The sequence below is a fragment of the Xyrauchen texanus genome, chromosome 40 (genome assembly GCF_025860055.1).
Source record: "Xyrauchen texanus isolate HMW12.3.18 chromosome 40, RBS_HiC_50CHRs, whole genome shotgun sequence".
Taxonomy (NCBI): Eukaryota; Metazoa; Chordata; class Actinopteri; order Cypriniformes; family Catostomidae; genus Xyrauchen; species Xyrauchen texanus.
Window position 1 is genome coordinate 20,459,978 of NC_068315.1, and position 21,100 is coordinate 20,481,077.

A 21,100-nucleotide genomic window follows, 5' to 3' on the forward strand; every position below is an offset into this window, starting at 1 on the left:
TCACCTGATCCTGATTGGACACGTTTCAAAGGGGGCCTTTACATAACATGTTCTTGCTTTCAAAAACAGACAGAATGCAGTGGAATGCAACAGAAGACCGAGAACAAGTTTAACAGTGAGAGATGCAGTGCAACGTTGTCCATATGGCTGCAGAAGCAGAGCAAAGAGGATTTACTGTAAAATACAGTACCATGAAATGGAACAGAATGCAGAGATCTTGAGACAAATTAAAAGAATCGACAATGAGAAACCCAACACAATATTGTTTGTATGACTGTAGCGGTGGTGTTTTAAAAGGGATAAATTAAAAAAACTATTCCAAGAGAGTAAAGAACAGCACACTAAAGCAGGACTTCAAAAAAGATCAACTAAAAACCAACAAAAAACATTTTTTGAAAAACTAGTCATCCATTGTGACCCAACCTTAACAACACTGCATGTAAATGGCTGCTTAATAGAGAGAGTTGCTTTTACAGTACATGCCCTATACGCTAGCAGTACATAATAATGGCACCTTACAACCCTGTTTTTCACTACAGTCCTTTCAACTCAAGACAGCAGAAAAACTCTAAACCCAGCGCAAAGGAAAGGTCATGCCAGCTCTCCGCAACAAGATGATGCATCACAGCCAAATTAGTTTTCCTCTTTACCCATTTCACTCCATCCTGTATTGATCGTTTCTGGCAGAACTCATTAGAAGCAGCAAGGCAGAGGAAGAGCACACAGAAGAGACTGGAGAAAGGGAGAAGAAACAGGGCCGGTGAAGCTAGAGGGCTGACCTTTCTCATGCAGGCCTCTCCTGCCTCCTGGAGCTCACTGTTAGTAGAGTTGAGGGCCTTGAAGAGTGCAGCAATGATCTTCTCCCGGGACTGCGGAAGGTAGTTACAGGCCGCCAGGGCATCTGCTCATATAATTGAGGGGAAAAAAGCAAAAGCATTTGACACTATAGTCCTTATATTCAAAATCTTTACCATTTCTTTCAATTACATGACACATACCAAAAACATTTGCATCAATCATTTGTATAAAGAACAAAGCTGCTGCCTAAATATAAGTCACATATGTGGTTCCATTTAAGTTAGGATGCTGACTTAAAATGCAGCTACCCATCAAGGCAGTAGACAGCAAAGCAGCTCACTAGGTTTTGGAGCAGAACCTGTATAGTTCCTCTTATCCATGGATTAGAAAGTAGCTAACTGTAATAAGGATTGCTAGAGGTAGAAATCAGTAAGGGATGGTACAGTGCACTTACTGAGGGCAGCAATGCGTAGAGGCACAAGTGACGGAAGGCTTTTATAACAGGGCAGCTTCATCAGGGCGGCATCCTCAGCTTCACACAAGTTCAGCAACTGTGATAATCACACATACTGGAGCTCAGAAAGGAAGTGGAAATACACTGAGCACAGTTTAGAGCTACACAAACACCTTTATTATTTTATATTACATCCACTTCAGAGCAAAGAGTAATAGTTTCAGACTGACCTCTGTGTAGAAGACTTTGTGCTCCACCACGTTGAGGTCCATGGTGAAGAGGCGGGGCTGCAGGGTCGTGCAGAAGGTGTTTCCCTCCATCAGGCCGATCTGAGCATTGGCAGGCTGGTGCCGCAGAAGGTGTTTCTTTGGAGGAACCATGTCTTGCAGCACCTACAGGGGAAAAGGAGAGTTTTAAACTTGCCCTAAACTGATAACTTCTGCTGTTTCCTTGGTCTTCTTTGAGTATTTCACACTCACTTCTTTGTGAGGCTCCATGATGATAGTGATGCTCTTGCCTGTGACCTGAGCCAGCACCTGCAGGGAGTGCATGGCCTGCTTGCGGACAGTCGAGTTGGGTGAGGTGACCTCACGTACCAGGTCATGAGTCACCAAATGAAAGGACTTATCCTGGGCTGTCAGAAGTTCCTCAGTCTTCTCCTCATCCTTCAGAGGAGTGGCACAACGTATCAACAGCTGCTCCAGTGTGGTCTTTGCCATGGCGACAGCACCATTAGATACCTGAGACAAAGCATTATGGGACACAAGTTAAACCAAAAGGGGACAAGAGCTATCAGGCAACACATAAGCAATACATGAGGTTAGGGATTGTTTGTACCTCTCCTGTAAGGTCCATCATGACGAACAGCAGAGCTTTGAGGAAGGTGAGCTGGTTCTGCAGCACCCAAATCAGAGGAAGCCTCTCCATCAGGAACTTGATGGACACCACTCCACCCAGTTTAGCATACCAGGCCTGTTCATAGCAGCAAGCACACAGACGCTCCACTATGTAGGAGAACAGTGGCAGCTGGCACGCCTGAAGAAAGAACCAGAACGTATTTCAAAACTACAGCCCTAAATTGGCTTCTGCATCAAGTTGTGATAAAAAAAAAAAAAAAAGTTTAGGGGGAGGTCAAATATCTAGAGCCCTCTAAAAACCCTCACTCTTTCTTTAGAGCCCAGGATAATACTGGCAACATCAAAGATGACAGCCAGGGCCACTTCCCCAATCTTGCACAGCTCCTTCTCCTCATAGGCCATGCAGATGGCAATGGCGTCTATCAACACGAGCGGGTCCATGCTTTTAGAGCCATTCTCTTCACTGTGGAACATAGACGTGCTGGGCTGGCTGCCTGACTGGTAGCAGGGCAGCAAAAAGGGACCTGAGACACAAAAATGTATTATGTCTTCAGCGACAATCTCAATGTTCAGATTAGGGTTTTTATAGTTTTGATTTATATTTAGTTTTTTCTATTTGTATTTTTATTTAAGTTTTCAAATCAATATTGTTCATTTTTTCCAATGTTTTCTAGTTGATGTTTAGCTTTTCAGTACATTGAATTTTTAGTGTAGGGTTAGTATTATAGGGCTGACAAAGTGAATGCGTTAACTCATATCACTTAAATACATTTAAAACCGGCACATGAGAGAATTGACACACATGCGACACACAGAAGAACAGCGCTGTTTACAGCTGAGTAGGAGGAAAGCTATTCAGAAGTCTTGTTGGTTTTGGTTTAGATCTGTATTTGTATCCATTTCTTTACTCTCAATGCTGCATTCGTGTGCTTGTCCTGGATGTCTCAACTGAGAGAAGAAAGTGAGATTACGTCCATAACATGCCAACACGAATGCGCCATACAAGATACCACGCTAACTCAGCACTCATGTGAAGCTTACCAGAAGTGATGGTTTATAGCTAAAAAGTACTTTAATATTTATATTTTTTTCACACCAAAAGCGATCGTATCACTTTAGAAGATATTACTGTTAGGGATGTCCCGATACCATTTTTTTTTTTAGTCAAGAGTACGAGTACCGATACCCGTTTTTTTATTTTTTCTGAACTGCATATTAACAATTGTTGCAATTAATTGCAACAATTAATTTTCAACATATTGTATTATTTATAAAATAAAGTGCTTTTATTCAGAACCTCACAGCACAATCTAAAATACATTTTAAAGTTATTTACAAGTGATATAATACAATTACTATTGATTTATTATTAGTAGTAGTGGTAGTAGTTGTAGGTTTACTGTGAATTACATTTCTGTCATACTTTTTCATTTAAATTGAGCTTTTATTTTGAAGTGTGTGTGTAGTTTTGACCAAGGAGCTCTGACATTATGATGAGCTTCCCACTCTGGAAAAGCCAGTCCTAACATGACTCAAAATTATTATTAAACCACAAAAGGCTGCTAATTAAATAAATAAACATGAAGTCTGTATGTGCCTTATGCTATAAATTGAATTTGCACTCTTTTTATAGAGGAGTTTCTATTTATATCATTAAATCGCATCTTTTATGGTAAAATAATCTCACTAAGACATAACATGATTTTAATTTGTGTGCTGAATATATACATAATGACATTCGTACGTCAGATGTTATCGGTTTTTGCTATCGGAGCATTCTTACGAGTACCAGCACATGAGCACTGTATACTAGAATAGGTATTGGGACATCCCTAATTAATATTACCACTAGTATAGATGATGTTCTTGTTGAAGGTCCGTGATTTTTGAAGCTTCAAAAGTTCGATCACCATCCACTTAAATTTGAAGGGCCTACTGAGCGGAGATATTTTTCTGTTTTTCTTCAAATGTGTTCTGGTGAATAAAGAAAGTCACACACATCTGGGATATCATGAGGGTGAGTAAATGATGAGAGAATTTTCATTTTTGGGTGAACTATCCCTTTAAACTCCATTTAATGGCACTTTAATTTTTAATGAAAGCGGGATGTAAATGTGTCTAATTTTTTTATATACTTTAAATCTACTTTTTTTGCATCAGAATCTAACATTTAATTGGAAACATTTTTATTTTATTTTGTTAATTGAGTCATAGAAAAGTATTTTTTGTGTAGTTTCATCTTGTCCAAGTATGTTTTTATCATGCTTATAGTTTCTGTTAACAAACATGTATTCATTTATTTTTCATCAAGGATAATAACACTGATTCAAATGGAACTTCGATATGGATGAATTGGCACATAGGCAGAAAGATTCCTTACCACACTGCTGAGCCACAGCCACCATGGTGTAATGGCGAATCAAGCTGGCTACGAAAGGCAGAGCGCTGGGCCTAAGATCTTTGATGACTGCAGACATGAAGGCCCCTGTCAGGGCCTGCTCGAACGTCCTGCGCGCTGGGGTATCCTGGGCTTTATATCGGTGGGAGATGATCACGTTGGGGATCCACTTCTCTGTAAAGCTGTTGACAACCAGCAAATGCACTTAGCTCATTATTCACATCACATTCATGCACTTGCTCCATTACAAGAGCCTGAGGTAGAATAACGCAATCAGGCAATTTGATTACAGAGTATAAAAGGCTTTTTGTGTTTGGACAGCTGAGCCCTGTGAGAGACTAGCTTTGTGTCTGGCTGACATTTTGTCTCATGTTTGGTTATTTATCCCAGCTGATAGCACCACAGTGATGGAGTGAGTGTTTTATCCATGCTCAAGCATATGTTCTATAATGCCAAAGCCTGTAGCAGTAGTGATGGATCACTCCATTTCATTATCGCTATTTTAAAGGCTTGGCTTGGGCAGAGGACTGAGACAAGGAGAGGCGGGGAGAGTGGCCAGATCAATTCAAATTCATAACGCTGCCACTTGAACGGGACTTCATTATCCAGCCAGGCATTTGCGATATTAAGAGAGCATTCCACCTCTGAAAAAGGTCCCTTTCATAGGGACCGCTGCAATGTGCCATGCTGAAAGTGGGAGAGAGGATGTTATGAATCAGGACATCTGACAGTGGCGGTGGCTCTAGTCCTGTATAACTGACACATGGTTATTTTAGCAGGGGCCCGTATTACTGGATTTGGGGTAAACAGATGACATAAATTCAATTAGCCTGAGTGATGAAATCAATGACTGTGCTATGTGACCCTCTCACACTCCTGCACAGCCAGTAGAAATGTCTCAGAGTAATTAGCCCCTTTAACACTGTAGACAGTGGTGGGAAGGGTGGCTGGGGCCAGAGGAGCAGCAAACACTGCAAAATAGTGAAAAATGCTGCACGGCTTGATCTTGTGTCTGAAACCAATGACTATCAGACAAACAATAGCATTTTTACACTTACATTGAAAGCACCAACTGTGTTAAAAGGATATCCAACCCAATGAAAATTGTTAAATAACAGCCTCAGCCACCATTCACTTTGAGACTGAACTTTCTTCCTGGTTCTCATTTTATTTTCCATGGAGGAAAGAAAGTAACATGGGTTTGGAACAACATGAGGGTGACTAAATTTCCTTGACTTTTCCAGTCATTATTACAATCCAAAAAAACTCAGACTAATTCTGGCCAATGAAATATTTTTAGAGCAGAGTTTTACTAGATAAAATTATTATCACAATTAAATATGAAATCCCACTATTTGAAATACCACATTTCACTATACATTTTTTTACAAAAATTAAGCAGAAATTGCCAGGGCATTTTGCATTTTCAAATGTCTGTCTTACTTGGGGTGGGCAAGGAGCTGGTAAAGGGCATGCTTGTTGTCCTCTAGACTTGTCATGGCCACAAGGAAGCATCTGATCACCTCCCAGGCCTGTCGTCTATAATACGGCTCAGTATTGGCACTCTTCAGGCAATCCAGTGCAGTCTCTATAGCCTAGGCACATCAGGACAACAATGTTAGACATTAATGGACCAAATATGCCTATAGGAAATTCCTAAAAAAAGATTACCAAAATGCAACAAAAAAATGAAATAGAAAATAACTACACATTTAGACTGCATGGCTGACCTTTTTTCAAAAATATGTTGCACATTTAGATGGTACTAATCTCACTAGCTTGAGTAATATTTTCTGTGATGGCACTTAAAGACTCATCCTAAATTAATACACTCTAAAATATTAAGATGCCTCTTAAAACCTTAAATTATAAAAAAGACAAGCTAAAGTGGCGGGACACGTTACGGGAGAAGATTAGCCAGTCTCAAGGATGGAGAAGGCAGTTCAATCCAGAAATACAGTGCTATATGAATGAATAATAGCCAAAGACAGCATGACCACTGAAAACTATGCAGGTCACTTCAGAGAGAAAACCCCGTTAGGAGCTCTGTTACCCAAGTCCTCCGTCCTGATAACTCTGTTCTTGGAAAAGGTGAAATAAATGACACAAATGCAGAGAAAAGAGGGCCATAGCTGGCAGTACAGAACTGTTTTACAATTCCTGAGGGTCCTGAGCTGTTCTGCCTTGTTGAGATATTATTATAAAGGTCACATAACCTTGTACACATGTTCTGTCCCCAAGAGGTTCCTCTACACAAACCATGTCATTTTTCAAATGCTCAAGGCCTTCTCCACAGCAGAGGCCTGGCCTTTCAGTGTGTACAGTATGTGTGCGTATTCCATTAATAACTGTATAACAAATTTGCAATCTTCAACTATAAATTTAAAAGACAATTACAGTCGGACTTCAAATCACCTGTTGTGAGGAATGTTTCCATTATTATGCATGATCTACAAGTCTCCATTTTTTTGTGTGGTTGATGCAATGGTGTAAATTCCAGCTGTGCAGAATATGCATGCCCTCAATCTTGTCTGTGCTCTGTTCAGCTGTTTTAGAGAATGCAAAAACCAGTACTTTGTGAACGCCCCTTATGGCAATGCTTCTCATCTATGTATGATGGATGTTCCTAAACCAGCTTATTTATAATAGTCTTCTTTAAGACTGACTAGTCGTTCATAATTTTATTATGAAAATATGTAATTTTGCACATCCCAACAGATAACTTTCTTGAACAACACTGTATTAGCAGTATTCGTATTTACAAATCACATGGGTCCCTAAAAAAAAAAAAAAAAGGGAAGGAGTACGGCTTCACATAAAAACAGAAGACAGTTTAGTTTGGCTGGTGTCAAAATCAAACAGTGTGAACATAAGCTTGGGAAAATGATTCCCACACACACACTGAAACACAAGTGTGCATGGTTTTTGAGTGGAGCACAGTCCTATGGGGGCAGAGTGAGTTATAAAGAGCGAGGCTGACATGGTGTAGTCTGTCTTGATCCAAACACAGTGCTGGGCTCTGGGCTGCCGCAAGCAGCATCTGCCGCCTGTGGCAACCGCGGGGCGCATGCAAATGAAATTAAGCGGCAGCGGCGCTATGGCGATAGCATCCATCTTTGTGCAGTGAACACAATTACAGAAATGACAGTTTGCATTTTACCAAGCAGCGACGAGCAGCAGGAAGGGCCATTAGCCAGAGTAAATAATCCCGTCTGCACGGCAGGGAGAGATTGATTGGGGGGGAGGTGGGGTGGGGGTGGAGAGGAAGAGATGAGCACAGCTTACAGCCTGATGATCTATTTAATTACCTGGGGAAGACAATGTCTTTCAGCACACACTCTTCTTTGACAAGGATTCATTACATGATGAGAATCCCTCTTCCAACCCCCAAACTCCCCCTCGCACACATATTGAGGGCAAATTGACACATAAAAGAACTGGTTGTGTTACTTTTTATAAATAAGGCTCTCAAGTAAGACGGAAACTAAAAGTAGCATTTTTTACAATTTGTATTGACTCTACATGAACCCTTAAAAAGGTGCACTCAGTTACTTTTAATCATTAAAAACATTTTACTCTTAAAAATGTACTTTTGAAACTGATTCATGAGAACTCACATGAGAAGAACACACCAGTCACGTCAATAACCCTTATAAAAGCCGTTTCACCGGGGCTGTCATGTTAGAATCACATGATCAGCCAAATACTACTGGCTTAATCCCATTAACCGCCCTGTTATTGACCCAGTTATTTACTTTAAATACTCATTGATATAAGTACTCATGGCTGACTGTGATTAGTGAATTTCTACAATGGCATCTGTAACTGAAATCTATTGATTTTTGAATGATGCTGCATCCACAACACTAGATGTCAGTGTAAGTCCAAGATGACAAACAAAAGAATTACTGAGCACACCTTTAAAGACAGCCAGCATGAGCAGACTCATTATCTTATTCACTACTATATTCATTCCAACAGACAGTATTCTATACATTTTAATAAATATTTGTGACAAATGAATTTGACAAGGTTCTATGTTCCCTTAACCCTTTCCCCGCCAAACACGGAATTTTCCGTGTTTCCGTGTTTTAGGTGTTATACGGTAAGGAAGACCCCTCCGCATGTTTTGAAAGAGTACGCAACTCTTTGATCAAAGAAACAGACTGCGATCGTCTCAAACATGAAGAAGTGGAGTATTGAGAAGCTCAAAATATCAGACATAAACATGCCTTTTTCTCAGCTTTTTGTCTGAAATGTTGTTTTTTGACACAACCTACCTCTGTTCAAGTCGCAATAAAAAAAGAACAAATGAAGATAAAATAAAATCGTTTTTTTTTTTGCCTAAAAGCAGAGGCCCAGATCTTTATTTTGATATATAGCATCTTCATATATTCATGGAAGAAAATATTCTGTGGGCCATTAAAATTTAGCGAAAATCATCAAAAACCCTGGCGGTGGCTGGCAACTTTTTTTTAAAAACGCTGGCGGGGAAAGAGTTAAAGGTGTACTCAGTTATTTTTCCATGTTCAAAATTGTTTTACATGTAGAAACTAATTATACTTTTGAAAAATATATTTGAAACAATGTACACTGAAAAGAGCTGTAGACTCCAGTCACATCAGCAGCCAAATGAAAGAGGTCTCTTTTTTTTTATTCAGTGGCTCATCTCATGGGGACCACTATGTTGAGATGATATTCCCAGCCAAATAATACTCCATTATCTCAGTAACCCCCTATAAGTAGACACTTTCCCTGTGCAATAAATGTATCTTGTCTGACTGTGAATTTGGTATTTTTTACGATGGCATTAGTAACTGAAAACTTTAGTTTGATAATGCATCCATGCATCTAAACTATCAGTGACTGCCATAACAGCCAGTGCAATATAAATACCTTTTCCATAGGCAGCTGAACGGAGGCTTTGCAGTCAGTGAACTCCACCTTAATGCTAGGGCCTTGAACCTCAGTCACAATATATTGCAGCTTCTGAGACTCCTTCAGCATTTTCCGGTTACTTCCGCCAAATTTGCCAAGAACCCGGTAAGCAACATGGGAGATGGTCTCCGCTGGATTACGAAGCGTTCGCCACAATGCCTGTTCAAAAAGAGTTCAAGCAAATCATTTGAACTCTCACTCAGGCCCTCTCTGAATTTAAAAGGTCAAAGGTCTTACCTGCATCAGTTCGGCTCGAACCGGCTGGATATGGTCGTAGAGGAAGTCAGGCTGCAAGTTATCCACACAAAGCTCCAGTGTGCGCAGCCCTTGGCTGACCAGAGTCTGGGAACCATTGAGTGCAGACACAAGTGGATCCATGAGCATTGGCAGGTAGGGCAAAAGTGAGCTCAGCCTCACAGGCACAGTGAGACACAGTTCCACAAAAAGATCCTTCATGTGCTGCTTATGAAGGCCACTCTGCAGCATGTTCAACCCTAAGAGATGCCAAAGGCAAACATAGAGTCAATATTCAAAGTGGTTCTTTGGGCTTTTCCTGGAGACAAACATCTCAATTGCTTAAGTTCCCCCTGGTTAGTGATTTCACTGACCTTGTAGCAAATTAGGCAGCAAAGGCAAAAACTCCTGGTACAAGAGGTCATGGCTGCCTCCACCTATAGAGCGGAACAGGGCTCTCAGCAATAGAAAGTAGTTGTAGGGCTCCTTGGCTGATTGAGCCAGCTCCATCGAACTGTTTACAATTTTATGAAGGTGAGGCTGTGAGAGAATGAATAAGAACATAATAATAATAATAATTGTGAAACAGTAATAGATTCACATATCGGTCAATATCTTTGCCCGCTTGTCATAATACCTACTTGGTCATTATTCCTATAATACGAGACAATTAGGATCAGTTTATCAGCATTATTACTCTACACTTTGTGACTGTGCGTCACAACAAAACAGTGAAGAGTAAACTGCAACAATCAGCTAAAATAACCCTATTTAAGACAGGGACGCTGAATATTAGATGATAATATCAGTGGGGATCACTTGGGGATCGATTGGTCATAGGAAGTGAGATATAGAAGCCTTTTCCCTTCCACTATTTCATAGTGACCTTCACTCTGGTCTTTCCTGTCAATCTGAGGCACAAGTGTCATTCCTCATCAGAGGAGCTGACAGAACGCATTAAAATTAATGCAGCAAGTCTACTGGCGCTGAGGCGTTAGACAGCACAGTGTCATCGAGCTCAGAGATTGTGAGTGATCCCTTTGTCCAATCCCTCTGAAAACTGTGAATTACCTACTCAAGAGTCTAAAAAGCAACTCAGACAAAAGCCGCCTCAGATTTCTTTATTTTGCATTTGTATTTGACATCTCACTTCAGAGGAAAACACCCACCTTGAGCATTTGCTCATTTTCTGCAGCAAAGAGAGAAACCGAGCCAAAGACCAGTTTGAAGAGTTTGAGATAAAGGTTTGATAGCTCTACGTTGGAGCCCATCTCAGGCAGTCGATCCAGAAGATACTCCACCAGGATGGTGGCAAATAGTGCTGAGGTGGTCAGGTTGGCCAAGAAGGAATTTGCCACAATCTGTTGAAGGATTGAGCATCCACATTATATCATCACAAACCATTTAAAGGAATGTACATGTTGCAATAGACAAATGTACCCCTTGTCAGAATAATCACAAGGGTTTCTGAGATAAAACACATATTTGGAATAATTTTTGTCTTGCAATGCATTGCTATTTTGTATCTTTTTTTAATGCAAAAATAATTACTTCCAAAAGCAAGGCTCGACAGCAAGTATTTATTTCTGCTGGTCCAGTCAGTAGTTAAGATTTGTACTTACCTAGCTAACATTTTCATGGGGCCCACCACAAAACATTTATATTATTTTATTTAAAATTAAAAAAAAAAAAATAATATTTTACCAAAACTATCTTTGCTCAAAAATCATGGCATACAATGCAGCACCAGCCCTGATAAGGTCTTGAATGCAAACTGTAATCCATTAAAGCATAAAAGTTCAATACCACAAATTTATGAAGAAAAGCCTTTTCCTTAAAAATAAATAAAAAATCCTTAACAATAAAGTAACTTTTAATTCAATACTGTGTAGAAAAAAAATTGCATTATTTTAATTACTTCTAGCCCCTCACCCCCACCAGTACCTGAAGGGCATAGTTTTTGGATATCCGTTCCACCATGTATGGAACAGTGGTCTGAAAGATCTCCTTAAAAGTGAGAGGGTTCATCATGGTGAAGACTCCAGCAAAGTGCTCCAAAACTTCTTTTTCTTCCTTCATCCGAACTGTCTGACAGTTAGCCACACGGATGTACGTCTGCCCATTGCCAGCAATCTGTACCTAGCCAAAAGGGGGTTGGCTCTGTGATAATCTGTAAACTTGAGCCCTCAGAATCATGCGTTTTGATTAAACTGTTAGTAAAGCATGCTGTGCATACAACTAGGTGACCCCTTATGTTGTCACATCTCTTAAAACATACTTTTGCATTCTATCAGCAAATAGACTATGAGCTTGATGTTTTTGCTAAATACTTCAAGGTAATCTGCACTAATCAGTGGACGGTCGTACCTGGTAGATGTCCAAGGCCTGCATGGCATATTTGACCAGCTTGATGTAAATCTGAGTCTCTTTGGGCTGGAGTTGCTTGTTAGGAATGAACTGAGCTTCTGCAATACAACACAAACCGCAAACATATCCTCACTCAATGGAAATAATTACCACAACTTACCACCTAAATGATTTTGGTATGCCCCATAATGGGTTCTAAATTTAAAATTCCATCTAAAGATAAGGACAACGGTTCTTAACCACGGGGCTGGGGCCCACGAGGGGACAAACTTCCATGGGGGTCTCAAGATGACTAAAAAAATATTGAAATCAATTTATATTAAATAAACCCTTAATACCAATTTAATTATAATGCTAAAAACAGTTATAAAACAAGATAAAAGGCCTACACCATATAGCCTGATAATTCCTGAAACTTCCTTAAAATAATGAACTATCATTATTAAGAATTATAATCTAATGACGAAGGATGGGACAATATGGTTCGCTCACGATTCGGTTCGATACACGTATGAGGTATACGATTTGATAATATCTTGATTCGATATGATAACACATGACACTAATGACAGAAAATTGTGTTTATTTTTTTAAATGTTATCATGTTTGCACAAAATGTACATTATAATTTAAATCTTCAAAGTTTAAATAGAGTTTCTCATATACCGTTCACAATAAAAAAAAAAGATTACAACAAAGAAGCCTTCATAAAATAGTGGACTACATTTAGTCTGATCTGAACTGAACAGAACATGTCCTGAAAAAGCATGTGAAAGTGTATATTTTTTTCTTAACAATTTGTTTGTCTTGATTATTATAATAACATTTTAACTTTTTAAAAGTATACAAATTCTTCTTTCAACCATTTACGATTATATCATGAATTTGTATATATTATAATACGACCTGTCAATGTTTGAAATAATGTGTGCAATTTAGATGTAATAACATTAAGTTTACATTCATTTGTATAACAAGCGCTATAATACCCCCATCAATTTAAGAATTTAATGCAAATCTCAGTCTCGCACAGGTGTTGCAGTTAATTTATTAATGAGAGAAATGTCTGGGTTTTTAGCACATCCATGCTATTTGTAATCAAAATGAATTAACTTTTTATTTGACTGTGAAGAACAGAAAGAATATTAAAAGAAACATTTTTCAATAAAAGGGGAGTGCGGGATCTCATCTTTGAGATATATATATTACACAGAACAAATGGTCAACTTTAATCTCAAGCATTTTTCAACAAAAGTCGATTTTCCAAGTTTTCCGGTACTTCGATTTTTAAGAGCCAAATTCAAGCACTTCAAGGACCTTGTGCAAACCCTGTAAACAATGTAGGAAGAAACTGCAGTAGAGGACAAATCAAGCAATAGAGAGATTATGATGTTTGACGGGTTATTTAATTTATGATCACATGGACAGAATTTTTTTTCAAATTTAGAATTATCAAGTTTTGCCTCTATCTGGTTCGTAATTTTTTTTGGTATTTCGAAATTCAATATATTGTCCCATTCCTACTAATGGCACAACTAGTTTCTGAGGGACAGAGGCCTTGGAATATTGTCTTGGACAACAGCAGCCCTTGGAGTCAAAAAGGTTGAGAACCACTGAACTTGACACAATCTAAAACCCAGATATTACCCATCAGTTTGGTGTGTCTCACCTCCAGGAGCTTTGCAAGAGGTGATGCCCCATGTAATGGTTTTCACTCCACACACAAGGGTCTTCACCAGACTCCGACAGTCTGACACCTGGAAGGTCTGTTTGTCCTCCTTCTCCCCAGGTCTGTCAAAGGGTGTGGCTGGAGGTGGTGCGGGGGTGACAGGTGTTGGGGGCGCAGGTGGAGGTAAGGCGGGTGTTGCTACAGTGGGGGTAACTGGAACTCCCGGTAACACTACCGGGTCTACAACACCCATTTCTGATTGGGGTTTACACTTCTTAAAGATAGACACAAGTTGGTAACGAGCAATTGTGTGGAATTTCAAAACAAAAACCTGTTGAGAATAAGGAAGACATTTGTATTACTCACGTCAAAAGACATTCATGGTGCATTACAAACAAGCATTTACAGTGATCTTAGCTAATACTTCCAATCGATCAAATCTTCTAGGTCCTTTTGATAGCACAGCTGTTTTAATTTGTAACTGAGTTTACATCAGGAAAATTATAGCTTGTCTCACCTCCAGCATCCTCATGAGGATGTCTCTCCCATTGCCGTTCTCTTGTTCGCTCTTTGAGCGGATACAGTCCACAAGGTTTAGCAACAGCTTACAGGACATGGTCTGGATACTGCTGGGCAGGGACTCATCATCAATATTCTTAGCGAACAGTTGCACAGCCAGAGAGAGGTCCGTCAATGGCAGATTCTGTCTGACATGGTGCACCAAGTCTGCTAGCGTACTGTAAGCCAAGGGCCTGAAACACCAAAAGACTAAGTTAGACTAATTAATTGATCCCTACTAAGATTGTGGTGTAGAAAAATCAAGCCAGAAATTGATCATACCTCAAAGAGCAAATAACTCTTGACCATGGATAAGCATAATATCATGGGTCAATACTTCAGGGTTTTTAGATGAGGTAAAGATTTAGAAAAAAGACACTAATGACATTGACAGATCGCAAGTCCTGCCAAATTTGCCTGCTGACGGCTGAGCCGTGGATGAAAGAGGTATGGGTTTGGCAGGCATATGACATCTGGGACAGGGAGACAGACAGTGGGAAGCGGCAGGATAGCCTGATGGGCTGCCCAGTGGGGCATCTCAGCTTAGTAACGCACCATTAAGTATCATTTCTGATATGTTGCACTTGATGGAACCCAACTTTTCTTTCCCAATTGCTTTGCAACTGAAACTTGGGAGGAAAGATATTGTAACCTACAGCAGCACGAGGTGCATCGAGTTGGAATGACAATAAAACTTACATCTAAATGTGCGCCCTGCCAATCAATGGATTGCAGCTTGCTAATACTGGACAACACTACAGTATAAAGGTCTAGGAATCCATCACAAATTTAGTTACACCTGTCTGAGCTCCAAAGCGTGAGCAGAGAGGGGGTTAATCTGTGTTCTTACCGTAGTGTCTCTTTCGCTGTGTATCCCGAGCCAATGAGTATCGACTCATCGAAAAGCTTGTCGATGCATGGAATGAATTCTGCAACACAAACAGACTTAATATCAGATCCCATCACTGACTCTGAAGCCCACCAACACAGCTAAAAGCCCTATGAACCATGAGATACATCAATGCCAGGTCTCAACAGTGTGTTTCCCATTGATTCATTTAACCTTCTCCATAGGACTAAAGATTTAGCAGAGTATATCAGATTCCTCTCGTAAATGCTATTGACTGAGAGGTGGAGCTCAAAGAGAATGCAGCCGTTACATAGAAGCGGTACCCCATGAAGCTTAGCAGTGCAATTAACACCAGATGTGAGTGCTTCTACAAAAGTGAACACTTTGCATATCTTAGTTGGCAGTATCTGCCAACAATCTGCTATGTGTTTAGCAGTGGCATCAGAGGATGACTCACGGCTGCGTAGATCTGTGGTGAGGATGTGCTTGGCAGCGATCAGCAGCTCTTTTCGCAGGTGAGCCGTCTCAGGGGGGCAGTTAGACAGCAGCTGCAACATCCCCTTCACCATCTGCTGGGAGTACTTCCCAACTAAGTCCTGAGACACACACAAATCACAATGCTACATTAGTCATTGGTTGAGTATTAAAGAAATAGTTCACCCAAAAAATCTGTCATTATTCACTCGTTTTAGTGTCACTTCAAACTTAAATAACCACCTCTCTTGCGTGGACCACAATAGGAGAAATGAAACATCTTCACAATGTTTACCATATAAGAGTGAATGGGAACTCTGCTCAACATTCAAAGTGATTGACTAGCTTCAGAAGACTTGTAATATAGTCACAAATTAGTTTGACTACTTTTACAGTGGTTTTATGGAGTCTTGTTGTCCTTGAATGGAGTCACCAATCACTCTCTTTATTTAGCAAAAAGCAGTGTGAAGATTCTTCAAATTTCTACTTTTGCACTATCCAGACCAAATAAAGTCATACAGGTTTGGAGTGAAATTAGGTTGCGTTAGTAAATACAGAATTTTCATTTTTTGGTGAACTATTTCTTTAACTAAAAAAATGTAAACAAGTTTAATTAAAAGAGTGGGTGATCTATATTTGTCAGAAGGCGGTAACACTGTACCTGGTAGATGCGAATAATGTAAGCGAGAAAAGACAAGGTCTTAATCTGAGCGGCAATGAAATCTGCATAAAGCTCCTTGTTGAACAGCTTGTGTTGCCTGTCGCAGATATAAAAGTGGAAAAGCTTTAAATGTCACTAGGTGTTAAATTGCATCTATGAAATCCATTTCAGTGCATTAGCGGTGATGTAACACCACACACACACAACTCAACAAGATGCAAGAGGTCACTGACCGAGCTTGTGGAGACACCTGCAGCATGATGGTGTTCATGATCAGAGGCACGAACTCTGACACCACGTTATGAATGTTCAGTTTGTACAGCTAGGAAATATATCACATGGAAAAGCAATAAGTGTATCTCATAACAGTGGGGAAAATGACTAAGCAGAGAGCCATGCTTGACAAGTAATTACTGTAGCAGAAAGATTACACCAACTATAGCGTGCTATCATTGATAAAACCCTAATTTCATTTTAACAGAATTTCATGGTTTCACTCAAAAGACAAATTCCTACATCCAGTAAATCTGCCACTATGTCTAAGAAAATCATGATCTAATTATTTCTTGGAATCATTAATACATTGTTACTGCAAAGCATGATTTACACCTGCAATAACGCAAATAATGAAATTAGAGGTAGACCGATAGATTGGTTTTACTGATTAATCTGTGCCAATAGTTGCTTTTTGAAACCATCATTAACAGTAAAATCTATGCTGATAGTTTTTTCATAATTTTGTAATTTTAAAACAGAGTCCCCGGTGTATTTCAGGCTTGTTTATACTTAAAAGTCCCATGGTATGCAATAAATCTAAACAATTTTCTAATTATTAGTGGGATTTTGGTTGAACAATAATCTGGAATTGTATGAATTTTTGACTCTTTGTCCGTGTCCTTCACAGTAAAAAAGGAATAAGAAAATTTGTGACATTCAATGTATCGATTTTTAAAAACTATTAGCCGATTAATTGGTTATCGGCCTTTCCCATCACTTTAAATATCAATATCGTCAAAATCCACTATAGGTCGACCTCTAAATAAAATGTCAAAATAACACAACATTTTTGCCTTAAAACATCAAAATGTATTTCCTTTAATCTTCAAGCTTTTAATAACAGACAGAAAAGAAAAACAAAAACATTTATCAGGCCAATCATTTTGACACCCTTGATAGTGTAAGGTATACAGAACACTGGATTTATCAACAATTTATAGCTAAAATGTAAAACATGGTTAGTAGGGTTTTAGAATGACAGTAGATACCCTTTAAAACCGAGCCAATGTCTAACCTTTCAAAATGAAGATGGCTGGCATTTAATCGATATTGAATGAATGTTTTTATGAGCCCTCACCTGATACATGAGCACTACGATGATGGGCAGCTCTGCCAACACTTTGAGAGACAGTGACCCCCTGGGGATTATTGTATGCTGGAGGACACAGAGCAAACAAATTAAACAGACCAGTCAGAGACCAAACCAACTGTCACAATATAAATAATGAAAAACACGTTTAATTCAAAGTATTTTTTTTTAGCAAATTTAATAACTTTTCTTTCTGCATTAAGAGTAAAATATAAGAAAAACTCCATGGCGAACTGTAGTTCAGCACCCCTACGATTCAGCACGGAAATTTATAGGCAGGAACTTGACGCCATCTAGTGTCTATACAATATACATTTCATAAGCGTTGGAATTCTCCATCAAAGTCTCCCACACATAAATAGTGGCCTGATGCCATTACTATTGTTTTGACTCATAATGGTCATTAAGTTAAAGTGATCCAGTTAGAATCCAAAACAGATCAGCAGCTAGACACTCAGATCTTATCAGTTTTACTTTCAGCGCCCAGAATTAAAGGTACATTAGAGATCTCGCTCTCTCTCTCACACACACATATACACACACACACACACACACACATATACACACACACACACACACACACACAGTACCATTTTCTGGACTAAAGCACACTGCTCTCATCATTGTGTCTCTGCCGATCATATTTGTCAAGTGCGGATGAGGATTTATTTTAAGGGTCTACTAGAGATGAATGTTAGTTGCAGTACCGTCCGGGTCTCGCTGTCATCACGCTCTGGTGCAGTCTTCACCAACACTGACGTGATCATGCCCACCATCTCTGGAGAGGGTACGGTGTTCTCTGCTATAACCTGAGGATTCTCAAAGTACCTTGTCTAATAGACAGAGAAAGACAGCTTTTAGAAAATTAAAAACGTAGCTAAAAGCCTAACACAAATATTTCAAATCCATTCCACAACATAAAAACAGCTTACCACGACTTTAGGCAGTTCTTTGTAAATCTGCTTCACAAAGTCCAAGAAGTGATGAATCTGTAAGTGTTGGCAGGAAGATTTAATTTGTTTTTAGTGCAATTTAATCAGCTTAGTCGAAATATAGAAGAGCCAATTCTAGCCAAAATAATAAAGGGCCAGAAGCTGAATCTCACCTCTTGGGAGATCGGCGGACGGAATTGTTTATGCAGTTCAATGATAATGCGTAAGCAAATGAGCACGTTCTCTTCACTTTCAATCTGAGTGATGAAACAAAGAGGTAAGTCTCTCAGTAGACGCAAGAACCAGGCAATCCCAGGATACATTATATTTAATGTAGTAAATGCATGATATTCAAAATGAAATATGGGATGCGAAGCATCCAGGTGAAGCAAACTGACCTCAAGGAAACGAAACATGACAGACAGGATATTCTTGGCGTGAGACCGCAGATGTTCATTGGTAGGGATTCTGTGGATAATCTCCAGGACCAGTTTCCTCAATTGCTATGACAAAAATTGGAACACTCGCTTTAATTTCAGGGATGAGGCCTCAATGAAAACTACAGTGAAAGGATTTGCTGCAGAAAATACACCTGCGTTGGTTTCTCCTGAAGGAACTGCACTTCTCCATCCTGTAAAAACGTCAAGAAACGAGGGATGATATGCTCCAAGAATGTAGAATACTGCTGTGAGGATGTGACATTCTGGGGAGGGTGAAAGACAGAAATGAATGTGAATACAAGGAATCATTTTGCATTCCAAACTATATACAAGCAAAATATAAAGTCTTACCTCAAAATTCTCACTGACTTCCTGCATCATTTTTAGTTTGGTCTCATCCGCTGATGTTTAAATGAAGGACAAACATATGAGTGACTGCATATTGCAGTTACTGAGACACAATTTTTTCAATTTACTCGCAACATCCCAAGTGTAAAAGCTATACACACATTACTCCTTTATACACAAACATTTGCAATGTATATGCATTAAAAATGATCTCGTCACTTATCTTAAACACAAAATCGTAACTACGCATGAAGAACAGCACATTCAAGGTAAGCAGAAGGGAACACACTCACGCGTGTTGTTGTCAGTGAGGGCCGCCACAAACTGCAGGTATTTCTTCATGAGTGTGGTCTGATCCACCACAGTGGGGCTTGGGGTGGGCACAAAAGACATGATGGGGGCCGGGACAGACAGGATTCCTCTAAAATGGGGCAGACTAGTGTCTGCGCTGATCTCAATAGACGTTCATGTCATCTTTAGGAAAATAACCGCAAATGGAAAGTCAATTACACTACACAGCTGAGCACAACCCTAACCAAAGGTATTGCAGCAGTACCATGGAAAAGTGCAGGCATCAGATGGTTATACCATTGTACTGACATATTCAACAGTTTTGAATTATTGCCATATTCATGTAACTTGCATATATTAACAAGACATTCCCAATCAAAAATTAGCATATCTATCTAAATGTTAAAAAAAACACATTGAGGAGTCTGTTTTGACTTGCACTACACTGTTAATTTGAGTCCTAACGAGTAAACTAAATATCAACAGCAAACAACAAGCCTAAAAACAAACCAGTCAGCATTTCACGCATTACAGTGTCTAACAAAGTTAAGGTGTTTCATGCAGGCTCATTTCTAATTGCATGTGTAGTTTTAGGGAAGTGGTAGTTGCGCCAAACTGCAACGACACGCCTACTGCAAGTCACGCTCACTGATATTAAATGATGCGCTTGAGCCAAAGTGATAACTAGTTCCTCCATTACAGAGCTGCGTGTGATACGGAGCTATTGATAAATACAGGCATAAATTATCTGTGTAAATTGTGTAGGACGTTTAGCAGCACGACAGCAAACCATTCACAGAAGAAAGAGCCTAGCTGTAGCCGGCTGCTAACCAACCTACACCAAGTCTAAGACATTATTCACATGCACAACGCAAGTTTTTCCTTTTTTACCTGAATAAGTACACATATGCAGTTGTTCTCACACAAATACTAATGAGGAATTTTTACGCTCATCATGTGCAAACGTTGCAAAATTACTCCAAATTAAACAGCACCAACTTACCAGTAAATGGACAGGAAAGAGTTTAACACGAACTTCCGCTACACCGCATGAAATTCACTGGGCGATTTGAAATCAATCCGCCGCACAGTTTGTTTGTTAATTGTGTAAATTATTTTGTAAATAGAAAAAAATTATAATTTTACACTTCGTTATTAGACTTTTAAAATTGGGTTTTTGTGTCAGAGGTATGTTGTAAACAATTTTTTTCACATTTAGACACTAATATAGTTCTTTGCGGAAGGGTAGTCCAGACAGAGGAGATGTGAGAAGACCATCGAAAACGATGGTCTTCTAGTTTTCATTCAGACTGACTTACAAACGTTTTGTAAAATTTTGCTGCAGTCTAGTAACCAAGATATTGTTTTATATAATGGATTAATATAGTTTTATCAATAAAAAATTTGTTTATAAAATGATTTATTGACACGTTTATTTAAGCTAGGTGTGGGTGCACGGTAGCAT

The 21,100-nt window shown here is 39.3% G+C and overlaps 1 protein-coding gene across 1 annotated transcript in view; it reads right to left on the reverse strand.

Annotated features, from left to right (window-relative positions):
* Positions 1 to 19,750, reverse strand: part of LOC127633316 (transformation/transcription domain-associated protein-like) — an 85,989-nt gene extending 66,239 nt beyond the window's left edge. The window contains exons 1-28 of the mRNA XM_052112349.1: positions 19,638 to 19,750; positions 19,348 to 19,397; positions 19,149 to 19,259; positions 18,955 to 19,059; positions 18,730 to 18,813; positions 18,557 to 18,613; positions 18,332 to 18,457; positions 17,613 to 17,690; positions 16,492 to 16,580; positions 16,259 to 16,355; positions 15,581 to 15,719; positions 15,124 to 15,202; positions 14,233 to 14,467; positions 13,716 to 14,046; positions 12,047 to 12,144; positions 11,624 to 11,812; positions 10,849 to 11,040; positions 10,054 to 10,219; positions 9,683 to 9,939; positions 9,404 to 9,604; positions 5,951 to 6,102; positions 4,490 to 4,689; positions 2,416 to 2,633; positions 2,090 to 2,287; positions 1,732 to 1,992; positions 1,483 to 1,644; positions 1,253 to 1,349; positions 780 to 901 (exon numbers count right to left, since the gene is read on the reverse strand). Coding sequence (XP_051968309.1) covers positions 780 to 901; positions 1,253 to 1,349; positions 1,483 to 1,644; positions 1,732 to 1,992; positions 2,090 to 2,287; positions 2,416 to 2,633; positions 4,490 to 4,689; positions 5,951 to 6,102; positions 9,404 to 9,604; positions 9,683 to 9,939; positions 10,054 to 10,219; positions 10,849 to 11,040; positions 11,624 to 11,812; positions 12,047 to 12,144; positions 13,716 to 14,046; positions 14,233 to 14,467; positions 15,124 to 15,202; positions 15,581 to 15,719; positions 16,259 to 16,355; positions 16,492 to 16,580; positions 17,613 to 17,690; positions 18,332 to 18,457; positions 18,557 to 18,613; positions 18,730 to 18,813; positions 18,955 to 19,059; positions 19,149 to 19,259; positions 19,348 to 19,397; positions 19,638 to 19,737 — 4,194 coding nt within the window. The 5' untranslated portion in view covers positions 19,738 to 19,750. The remainder of the gene's footprint in view (positions 1 to 779; positions 902 to 1,252; positions 1,350 to 1,482; positions 1,645 to 1,731; positions 1,993 to 2,089; positions 2,288 to 2,415; positions 2,634 to 4,489; positions 4,690 to 5,950; positions 6,103 to 9,403; positions 9,605 to 9,682; positions 9,940 to 10,053; positions 10,220 to 10,848; positions 11,041 to 11,623; positions 11,813 to 12,046; positions 12,145 to 13,715; positions 14,047 to 14,232; positions 14,468 to 15,123; positions 15,203 to 15,580; positions 15,720 to 16,258; positions 16,356 to 16,491; positions 16,581 to 17,612; positions 17,691 to 18,331; positions 18,458 to 18,556; positions 18,614 to 18,729; positions 18,814 to 18,954; positions 19,060 to 19,148; positions 19,260 to 19,347; positions 19,398 to 19,637) is intronic.
* Between the last annotated feature and the right edge of the window lie 1,350 nt (positions 19,751 to 21,100).